This window comes from Stegastes partitus, unplaced genomic scaffold (assembly GCF_000690725.1).
Source record: "Stegastes partitus isolate 25-593 unplaced genomic scaffold, Stegastes_partitus-1.0.2 Scaffold2564, whole genome shotgun sequence".
Lineage (NCBI taxonomy): Eukaryota > Metazoa > Chordata > Actinopteri > Pomacentridae > Stegastes > Stegastes partitus.
In genome coordinates, this window is record NW_007580295.1 from 53,902 (window position 1) to 64,539 (window position 10,638).

General features: G+C 54.0%; 1 protein-coding gene across 1 annotated transcript; it reads right to left on the reverse strand.

Annotated features, from left to right (window-relative positions):
* Positions 1 to 845: 845 nt before the first annotated feature.
* On the reverse strand, positions 846 to 10,392 carry apc (APC regulator of WNT signaling pathway). The gene is made up of 14 exons (XM_008305622.1): positions 10,363 to 10,392; positions 10,145 to 10,258; positions 9,970 to 10,032; positions 9,769 to 9,819; positions 9,598 to 9,684; positions 9,303 to 9,480; positions 9,016 to 9,216; positions 8,352 to 8,447; positions 8,074 to 8,213; positions 7,873 to 7,950; positions 7,633 to 7,749; positions 7,277 to 7,491; positions 4,196 to 7,190; positions 846 to 3,724 (listed from the first exon to the last, which is right to left on the reverse strand). Exons 1-14 carry the CDS (start codon positions 10,390 to 10,392, stop codon positions 1,784 to 1,786), a joined length of 6,306 nt encoding a protein of 2,101 aa, XP_008303844.1. The 3' UTR covers positions 846 to 1,783.
* Between the last annotated feature and the right edge of the window lie 246 nt (positions 10,393 to 10,638).

The window sequence follows — 10,638 nt, forward strand, 5'->3', positions numbered from 1 at the left end:
CTCTGGCCTGTGGACTGAACATCGTGGTTCAGACATTTTAAAGTCAACAGAAGCAGCTGTAGAAAGTAAATAAACCTGCTGGACTGTGAGGCAGCTGCTCATTCTGATTGGTTCACCTGGAAGCAGTGAGAGGGCGGGGCTATACAGAGCTGCACCCCTATTGGTAATTAGATGTAAGGTAACACCTGGGTCAGATTAAGTAGGCTGGAAAGGCAGAAGTGAACACCTTCATGTCAACAGCTTTTATTTTACACCTCCAGGTTTATTTTAACAAATAAAGGCTCTGTTTTATGAAATGCATTGATCAGCTCATTCATCGATCAGTTTGTGTTCACAGTAAATGAATGTGAGCTGATCAATACATGACTTCACACCTGAACCCTGAGAGTTAAACGCCTGTCAGTCTGGTCTGTGGTCTATTAAAACATCTGTGTTCAACAACATCTGTCTAAAAACGATGTCAAGAGCATGTTTAGTCAGTAAAGATCTCAAAAATGTGCCGTCAATAAAGTATCAATAAAACAATCTCGATGCAGTGAGATCTGTCAGTAGGGTGTGTCGTCAGTGAAGGTGTCGCCAATAAAAAGGTGTCAGATCTGCCAATAACATATCTATAAACATGTCGTCGACAGGAGCTGCCGACTGTGTGCAAACAGAGAAACTTAACACTTACTTTGTCAGAAAATTAGGATTAAAGTTGCTTAAAAAGAATTTTCTGGTTAAAACTCGACTAAGTTGTCGTATTCTGGAGCAGGTCTTTGCCATTCAGGCTTTTTATTTGAACCTTATTGTGTTTCTGCAGCTCTTCATTCAGCCGAAGCGTCGACACAAAGACCAGAAGCAGCTCAAGTGTTGAATTTTATTGTTCATCTTCAGTTTAACATAAAAGGTTTTTGCCTTCGAGCCATTTCGTCCAGCAGCGACAGTAAACAGTGAAAATCATCTTACAGCCATCGACAGAACGCTGAAAACTTTTTGGCAAAAATCTGTTTTAAATTATGTGCTTCAAAGTTAAAAGGTTTTCAGGTTTACAGCAATAACTTAGGTTTTACAGTGTTATGTGTTTCCAAGGCGACAGAGCAGGAGGTTCTCAGCCGGCGGGCGAATATCTCCGGAATCGCGAAATCCCCAAAATTCACCAGGAAGTTCAAGAATCCACAAACTGTTCAGTCGGCAGACTTCCTCCAGACAAACACAGCAGAGAGCTTCTGAACAAACGTGTGGCCTGGAGCAGCAGATCCAGTCCGTCAGATGGTCTGCTGCTGCAGTCAGATCTGAGACCGACGCCGGTTTTAAACCAAACTGACATCTGAGACGTTCAGAATCCGTTTCTAGAGACGACGTTTGTTCAGAATCAAACTCCTTTCAACAAAACAGGAAAATCATCTTGGACGCTACAGCTAGCAGAAACATTACTGTCATCATCATCTTTATGTCACCATGGTAACTGTCATCATTAAGGGAGGGGGTGGGACCATGCAGGGACAGGCAGAGGGGCGGAGCTAAGCGCTACACATCGTTTTAGTGGTATAAAAACATAAAAAGTTCATTTTTAAAGTTTTCTCTCGCTGATTAAAGAAGCTTGACAGACAGGTAAGAGGAGCCAATCAAGGAAGAGGAGGGCGGCAAGGGGGCGGGGCTAGCACTTAAATACAGACTGACTTCCTGTACAGTTCAGTTCACAAACAACCACTTCCTGTTGTTTCTCCATATTTACACTTCCTCCATGGTGGCGACTGTTCAGCCATAGTGGCAATTTTGTGTGCAGATTCTTCTTCCTGTTTCAGACTGATGTCACAATGTACGAGCCGCGTTCGCCGCCGGCCCCGCCCCCACCGCTCCCCTCTCCACCTTTTGGCTCCCGTTTCTTGGTGACGGGGGTGGGTATGAGCGACGGGCGCGTGGGGGTTGTGGAAGATGACGTTGTGGTGGTTGCTGTGGTGGTAGCAGTGGTGACATCAGTGTTGCTCTTCCTGGGGCTGGGCGTGTAGTTGAAGGGGCTGACGCGAGCCGCCACGGCGCCGCTGCGCTGCTGCGAGCGCTGCTGCTGCTGCTGCTGCTGCTGCTGCTGCTGCGGTTGTTGTTGTCGTTCGGCAGGCGGCTTGTCGTCAAGGCTCTCACAGCTCCGCCGCAGGTTGAGGTTGGAGGAGGAGGAAGAGGAGGAAGAGGGGATCTTGGAGGGGGCGGGGCTGTCAATAATGGGTGGGGCATTAGCAGCAGTGGGCGAACGGGCGGAGCAGGCGGAGGAGGAGCGCGGGTTGTTGACAGGACAGTCCTCCAGACGAACCCACACGTCCTCTGATTTGTCGGCGAAGCCGCGGCCAGCCGCTGAGTCGCTGCTGCCACCCTTAGCCTTCCTCCAGGTTCCCTTTGACCTCACAGCGCTCTCTTCCTCGCTCCGCCCCTTCTCGCTGGACTCTGATGATGCCGAAAGCACTGATGATGAGCTTCCCGTCCTCTTCCAGGTGCCCACCCGTGGTAGCGATGTTGAGTGTTTGCCGCCGCTCCCTCCTCCTCCCCCGCCGCCGTTTTCTCGCTTCCAGGTACCGGTGCGGCTGAATCGAGATGATGTCACTTCCTGGGGACGTGACGGGCTCTCGGAGTGGGAGCGGTTGACATCGTGTCTCCTCGTTGTGGAAGGCAGCGGTGTATCAGGGCTGGACGGGGATTCCAACGCTGCTGCCGCCGCCGACTCCTCCAGCTTCCTCTTCAGCGTCGGACTTGGCGCCTCTTTGATGAAGGTCGACTGACGGACAAGTGCCGGCTTCTCAGGCTCCGCCTTCTGCTTCTTGGCAGCCGTGGAGCCGCCCACTCTGGACGCTGACTCGCTCCTCGGGATGCCGCCGCTCCTCGGCGTCCCGCTGGGTTTGGCGGGTCTGGAGGCCGACGATGACGATGCGCTTCCTGGAGACGCAGTGCGTGGCAGCTGTGACAGCTTTCCTCCTTTCTGGTTGGCCGTTGCAGTGGAGCGGGATGGCGTGGAGTCCCGAGAGGACCCACCTCTATCGGCGCTGTCGCTGCCTCCTGGAGCTTTGGCCATGGCTGCTGCCCGGGGTTTGCTCCGCCCCCTGGCTGCTGGCTCTGCCCTGGGCTTGCCTGTGATCAAACTTCGGTACACCTTCTTCCCGCCTCTCAACGCCTTCGCCTCCTCTTCCTCCTCCTCCTCCTTCTTCTTCTTGGCCTCCAGTGTGCTGCGCTCGCCAGGTTTCAGGATCCGGGCGCCTCGTTTCGCTTCCTTCTCCTCTGCCTCCTCCTCCTCTGCGTTGTGATTGGCTGTCGGCAGGTGGAAGGGCGAGCCGACGGACTTAAGGGACAGCACGGAGTCAGAGTCTGAGGATGGTTGGCGGGACAGTGACGAGGCGGCAGCGGCGTTTAGGCTGCTGACGATGGAGTTGGCGCCTTCCTGGATGGCTTTCCAATCAAAGGACTCCGAGTCTGGGGAGGCGGGGCTTCTCGGCGCCTCTGAAGGCTCCTCCTCAGCCAGAATGCTGTCGTCAGTTTTCAAAACAGGAAGTGGCGTGGCAATGGCAGCGGGGAGGGCGGCAGCTTTCTTCTTCTTCTTGGGCATGGCGGAGCTGATGCACTCCTGCAGCAGGTCATCCTCAGAGTCGATGCTGAGCGAGCTGAGGGACGAGTTCCTGGAGAAGCAGACAGGCGTGTCCTCCACGTGGAAGGCTTTGGGGGCATAGCCGCTGGCTGCAGGGGGGCGGGGCTTGGACTCCACCTGCGGAGGACAGAGGGAAGGTGTTACATTGACTCTGCTACCTGTATTCTGTGAGTAATGCACAGTAACAGTAATAATCAGCTCATCTTCACAGAGCAGGGAGAGAACACAGATCTGAAGTCAGAGGCCACGCCCACAGACTCAATGTTCACAGCGTCTAGATGTTCAGACTGATTCAGACGTTATCAATATTTGTTTTAATGACAGAAACTTCAACTAATGGCTATTTTCATTCCTGATCAATCTGCTGGTTATTGTCTCCATTACTTGATTCTGTTTCTTTGTAAAACTCGTCAGAAATGCCGTCAGAGCTGCTTGAAACGATTAACGAGACAGTTGGCAGATGTCTGTTAATTAACCGACTGATGACTAGTCTCTTTACAACCAACACCAAAACATGTTTTAGTACTTCAAATCTTAGGGACAATACGCCAGTAACAGTTAGTTTCCCCTCCTGTGCTTTGGACCCACCTCTGCAGGAGGAGGCGGAGACTTTGCTCCTGCTTTGCCTCCATCTTGCTGCTCCGGCGGCGGCGGCGGCGGCGCAAACTCCTTGTTGTTGTTCTCCTGGTCAATGTCACTCAGAGAACTCAGGGAAGAGTTTCTGGAGAAGCAGACGGGCGTGTCCTCGATGGCAAACTTCTGCTTCTCGTCCGTGGCTGTCTGATTTGTTGCAGGTTTGGTTCGAGGAAAAACAGCTGCCGTCTGCTGCTTCCTCTTCCTGCCTTCTTCTTCTTTTGCTTTCTTCTCCTCTTCATCCTTCTCACCACCATCGTCCTCGTCAAAGTCCAGCGAGCTCAGCGAGTCGTTCCGTGAGAAGCAGCACGGTGTTCCTTCAATAGGCGTGTAGTGACGCGGCGAGTCGAAGGCAAAGCCGGGTTTAGCTTTAGCTGCTGCTGTTGCAGTGAAGCCGTACGCCGCCCGCTGAGGCATCGGTTTCACCGGTGACGTTGGCTTCTTCTTCTGCTGCTGCGGGCCGAGAGGGGGTGGGGCAGGAGGAGGGAGAGGAGGGGGCAGAGGTGGAGCTTGCAGGTGGTCACTGTTAGCTGCTGCTCTGATCGGCTTCCTAGGTTTGGCTTTAGGCATGGCGGCGCTGATGCACTCGGCGAGGATGTCGTCGCCATTCTCGCCCTCAGGAAATCCGGCCCGCCTCCTTGGGGCGGAGGTGGGTGGGGCTACAGGTATAAGGGCTGCTGCTGCCTCCTCGTTGGGTGGAGAGTCAATAGTGAGGTCACTGAGCGAGGTGGCGGTGGAGAAGTTGAGCGGCGTTCCCTCCACACAGTAAACTCGCGGCACTTCCTCTGGCGGTGGCGGCACATCCTTCCTCTGCTGCGTCTGGGTGCGGCTTTGAGGGGGGAGGAGCTTGTAGACAGGAAGCTGACTCGGTTTCCTTGGCGCTGCTTGTTGCTGTTTCTTTGGTTTCCGTGATGACTTGGGCATGGCCATGTTGATGCACGCCTCCAAGATCTCAATGTCATCATCATCATCTGATTCATCCAGGATTGGTTTAGTCGGCTCCTCCTTCCTCTCCTCTGCCCCTCCGTCCTCCTCCTCCTTCTTCTTCTTCATCTCTGCCGCTATGTACGGCTCGTCCAGACTGAGCGCACTCAGACTGGAGGCTCGAGAGAAGCCGTGCGGCGTGCTCTCGGTAGCAAAGTGCAGCAAGACGTCAGCGCTGCTCTCCTCCTCGTCTTTCTTCTTGGCCTTTTCCTCCTCCTTGGTTTTCTGTGTGGGCGGTGGAAGTGGCGGTGTCTTGGCACGGCTTGGTGGCATCGTCTGACCCGGGCTGTCGGGCAAGTCGCTGGGACTGACCACGCCACTTGGCACGCCGCTGCAGGGCTCGCTGGAGCGAACGGAGCTGGCGATGGAAGAGGTGGAGAAGCTGTCGAGGGAGCTGACTGACGTGCAGCGGCTGAACATCAGTGGCGTCTCCTGGGCATATGGCTGCTCCGGCGGGCTTTTGGGAGTCCTGGCGCCCGATGATGACGTCAAGTGGTGGTGGTGATGGTGGTGGTGAGAGTGGCCGTGGTGGTGGTGGTGACCTCGGCGACCTCGTGTGGAGGGAGCAGCAGCAGTCTGACTCTCCGCCTCCTTCTGCTGCCGCTGCTGCTGCTGCTCGTGTGCGTCCTTCTCGCTGACAGGAAGCGTCGGGTAGTCGTTGCTGCCACCGCCGCTTCCACCCCTCCTCTTCCTCCCCATGACATCACTGTCCTCCTCCTCCTCTGAGGACAGCGAGGACAGCGAGCTGCCTCTGGAGAAGCAGATGGGTGTGTCCTCCACACAGTAGGTCTGTGTCGATTCCTGGTTGCTCTTTGGCACTGCTCGGCTGGCGGCGGGAGGTGGGGGGCGGAGCTTGTTGGCGGAGGAAGATGGGGGTTGGGGCAGGGAGGGGGTGGAGCTCTCTTCTTGTTTGAAAAGCGGTTTGCGGGCAGCGTCGCCTGCATACTTCAGGCTGTAGTCAATCGGCTGCTCAGCCGTCGAGTCACCGCCGTAGTTTGATGCTGCCGAGACAACGACGTAGCGTGGCGGTTGGACCGACGCCATTCGGCTGCTGCTAGTTGCTGATTCGCTGCCGTCATTCCGCCTCAGTCTGGTGTCCTGCTCGTTGTCGTCGTCGCTCTCTATACCGCCGCGGTGACTCGGGCTCTGCCTCCCTGAATTCAGCTGTTCGTCAGAGTACTTTAGGCTGTAGTTAATGGGCGTGTCCAGCTCCGCGCCATCATCATCCGCCATGTGGTTGGCGCTACGGATCTTATGAGCCAGGTCAGCCGGGTACTTCCTGTACACACAGCACTTGTTGGCCCCACTCTCATCTGATGAGTAGAACGGCTCTGATGACGGTTTGGTCTTTCCACGGTTGCCATAGCCATCTGCGCTCGTCACGCTGTTGAGGCTGTCGCTCGACGCCCGGACGCTGGGTGGAAACACTGGGCGAGCGTACGCTGCTTCCTCACTCGTCCTCTTCGATCCTTCTCCATTCTTTGGGCTCGACAGCACTGGCGTGTTGGTGTATGACCGGGTCGTGCTGCCTCCCCCTCCTCCGGTGCCATTACAGCCCCGGCCCTTCCTGTGTGCTGCTTTGGGGCTCAGGTTGTCGATGTTATCGAAGGTCTCTGATAGCTGCTGGGCATCCAGCTCCTCAAACAGGGCCTTCTGTTTGCGGGCGTGCAGTGACGGGGCGCCGGCGCCTGGCGACACAACATTTGTGTCTTTATAGCGTGCCGGGCGGTTGGCCATCAAGTTACGTAAGGCGGCGGCGCTGCCCATGGCGATCATCTTGTGCCGGGAGTGGATAAGGTTACGCAGCATGCCCACAGCGCCCAGTTCCCATAATGCCTCCTGGTCTTTGGCGTCACGGGCCGACAGGTTCCACAGCGTGCCACAGGCGTTGGATACGATAGTCAAACTGTGGGACTTGAGGTGCTGCAGCAGAGTCGGCAGGCAACCGTGCTCTCGAAGGATCTGCCTGCAAGATGACAAGTAGGGAGAAAATCAAGGCGAGTCCACAGTCTGTGTTTCTGTGCAGGCTGTTTATTTGTTTACATTGTTTACCTGTGCGCCTCGTTGGTGGCGATGAGGCTGGAAACGTTCCGGAGGATGCCTCCGCCGCTCTCAATGATGGCAAGTGTGTTGGTATGGCTGCGATGTGTTAGCGTTCCCACCAGAAACGCCAAAGCGCCATCCACCGCGCAGATGTCTGCCTTGTTTTCCGTACAGTGCGCCGACAGGTTCCAGAGCGCGCTCAGTACTGACTTTAGGGTCGACTCCTGAACGAAGAAAAGAAAAAAAAACTGGTAAAGACTAAAGAACAGATTCTGCACGTGCTAAATATAAATGTCACCGCCGGGAATTAGACTGACCACAAAACATAAAGCATAACAACGGCAACAGAAGAACAGTTGTCCTACCTTCTGCACCTCGAGAGCACAGCCCATCAGCGCCCGCACGCTGCCCACCTCACGCAGCGTCTTCTTGCTGTTGACATCAGCACGCCATGACAAGTTCCTCAGAACGCTGGCTATCACCTGCAAACACCACAGACACTGGCTATAACTGGAAAACATCATCAGTACAAACACTAACACTGGCTATCACCTGAAAACACAACCAACACTGTTGCCTGTTGCCACGGAGACAGCTGGACTTACCTGCTGCAGATCTTCACTCTCAGACTTCAGCTGAGCGACCATCGCTCTCATGCAGCCTTTCATGGAGCACAGCGTGGCCTGATGGGAAATTAAGAAGAGGATGCTGTGATTAGTGAGAGTTTTATATGTAAACTGAACAGCGTGGGCACTGGAGCAGTTTACTCAGAAACATTCAGACATCAAGAGGTAACTTCAGCTCACCTTATTGGCTACGTCTCCAAACGTGAGGTTGGTGAGCGCCATGCCGGCGTATCTCCGCAGAGTGACGCTGTAGTGATCGCTGCTCAGACCGAACATCTCACAGTCCACCTGCAGCAGCTCCGCCACCGCCTGCAAACCGCCTGCAGGGACAAACAACCCACAGAAAGCACGAGTGAAACCCAGCAGCCCAGTTGGTTCACCCTTTATCCAGTAACTGAGGAACCTGTGAACCAGTCACACACCAGTAAAACCAGTGTGGCCACAGTGGGTGGACTCACCGAGTTCGTTCATGGCGTGACGATGTTCCTCATCAAAGGAGAGCTTCATGAGCACGCAGACAGCCGGACAGATCTGGTGCTCCACCGGAGACGGCACTGAACACGTCACACAACACGTGTTAACACAAACACGACAACATGCTGCCGCTTCAAACTGAAACACAATCAGCTCTGAACTGTGTTTTGGTCGTGTGACAAGTCAGGCTTTCCTGCTCAGTGGTCAGTGCACACAGAGCTTCACCAATGTCTTAGACCTCCACCCAGGGTCAGGTTTAGGCCACAGCTGCTCTAAATGAACAGCACTAGTGATTACCTCATTTCCTATGTTTCTGTAACGGTTAACACACCGGCATGTAGAAGCTCTTTAACCAGAATGATGCTATTAATGCTAAAACATAGTTATTATTGTGATCCATTATTTTTTTAATTTACCGTTTTACAAAAATACTGTAAAAATAGTGAAGCACGTTATTTCCTGGTGCAGACATCAGATTATAGTTATATACTGTCATTCCTGAGCCCAGTGGCTCAGATTTGGGTAGAACAAGGTGAATTCAGTTTAAATTCCTCATTCCTGCTCAAAATGGTGAAACGTGGAGAGCTGAGTGTGACTTAAATGCTGGATGCTCTATAAACATATACATGTGTGTGAGACATCACTCACTGGGGTTGTCCTCCTGGTCGACGCCCCTCTCATGGTTCTCCTGCCAGCTCCAACAGGCCTCGCAGTAATGACGCACCTGCTCCAGCAGGTGGAGCACTCGGATCTCCCGCCGGCCCCTCTTGTCGTCGGGCTGACTGTGGACGATGTTGTGCAGTGCTGCCGACGCTCGCGCACGGGCCTCTTTGCTGCCGCGGGAGTTACCTAGGCAACCGCACAGATATGAACATCAATAAAAAGATGTTTGCAACAGTTTTCGCTAACTTACTGTTTTTAAACCTAACAGTTACCTAGCAACAGGGAGTCCTTGTCATTGCCGTGCAGCAGCTGGATAAGGAGCGGCAGGCAGCCGGACTGACGCATGGCGATGCACGAGTCCTGAGAACTCGACATGGCGAGCAGCGTCCGTGACATGTCGTCTTTATCGTGAGTCCCCAACATGGACAGAAGGCTGTACACCATCTCCACCTGCAGGGGGCAACAACGAGTTTAACTGCTGACAGCCTACACTGCCTCCACCTGCACAGGGGTAACACTTTGGGGAAGGGTCAGGGCAGTTTGTCAGCTGTTGCTGGGCAGAAGTACCTTGGTTCCAAGGTGGCTGGTGATTCGTCGAGGCATCGAATAACCGGTCTCACTGGCCGGCTCAGGGTCCAGTCGGCTGCTGGAGCTCTGCAAGAGAAAAGGAGGTTTTAATCAGGAGACAAGAGGAATAAAGAAACCTCAACCAGTGAGAGTGAAGGAAAGGATGCTCACCTGAGCTCCAGCCAATCCGCTGCTGTCACTCGCCCCCTGAGCTCCCTCAACCTGGAGAGAGAGAGAGAGAGAGAGAGAAACTGACTTGTTGCTCAGGTAACAACGACAGAACTCACTCGATTCAGGTCGACAGGTCAAAGTGTCAGTCAGGTGTTGCTGCTGCATGAAGGCAGCAGGTGAAGCCCTCACAGGTGAGCTCACCTGTAGTCGTGCCCCCAGTCTCAGGATGTCCTTCTCTATCTGCTGGATACGAGACACACGAGCCTGAAAACACAAAGCCGCAGTGTGAAGGTGTGATTGAGCATCCCTCAGGTCAGGACTTCCCATGATGCACTGAGCCCCTCAGGTGAGGCAGGTGCAGGTGTGCTCCGCCTACCTGAGCTCTCCTCTCCATCTCCTGACAGGAGCCCAGCTGCTCCTCCATCGCCGAACGGATCTGACGAGCCTCAAACTCCAGCTGACGCCGACTCATGTCCGTCTGCAGAGTGAACTGAAAAAAAGCTCCCGTTGAGCCTCAACAACTCCGACTCCCAGAGTGCATTTCACCAGCGAGCACAGGCTGTGATCCAGTCAGAATAAATGCACCACACTAACCACATTCTGCCTCAAGATCAGGGAAGGCATTTTGAACTACAGCTACAGCTGGCTCAGCTGAAAACAGACATGCTGTAAAGCTCACCAGCACCATCTGCTGCTGAAAGCGTGAACACAGGTCTGAGACCAGTGTTCTCCCTCCCTGTGTGCAGAGTAGAAACTATCACAAGCTAACACTAACTAGCAGGTTAAATAGCAGTTTAACTAGCAGCGTTAACTAGCAGCATTAACTAGTAGCGTTAACTAGCAGCGTTAACTAGCATTGCTAACTAGCAT

Coding starts and splice junctions, on each gene's coding strand:
- apc (XM_008305622.1), bottom strand. CDS start 10,392: ATGCCTTCCCTGATCTTGAGGCAGAATGTG. Junction 9,820..9,969: donor GACTGGGGGCACGACTACAG/GTGAGCTCACCT, acceptor CTCTCTCTCCAG/GTTGAGGGAGCTCAGGGGGC. Junction 7,750..7,872: donor AGAGTGAAGATCTGCAGCAG/GTAAGTCCAGCT, acceptor TGGTGTTTGCAG/GTGATAGCCAGCGTTCTGAG.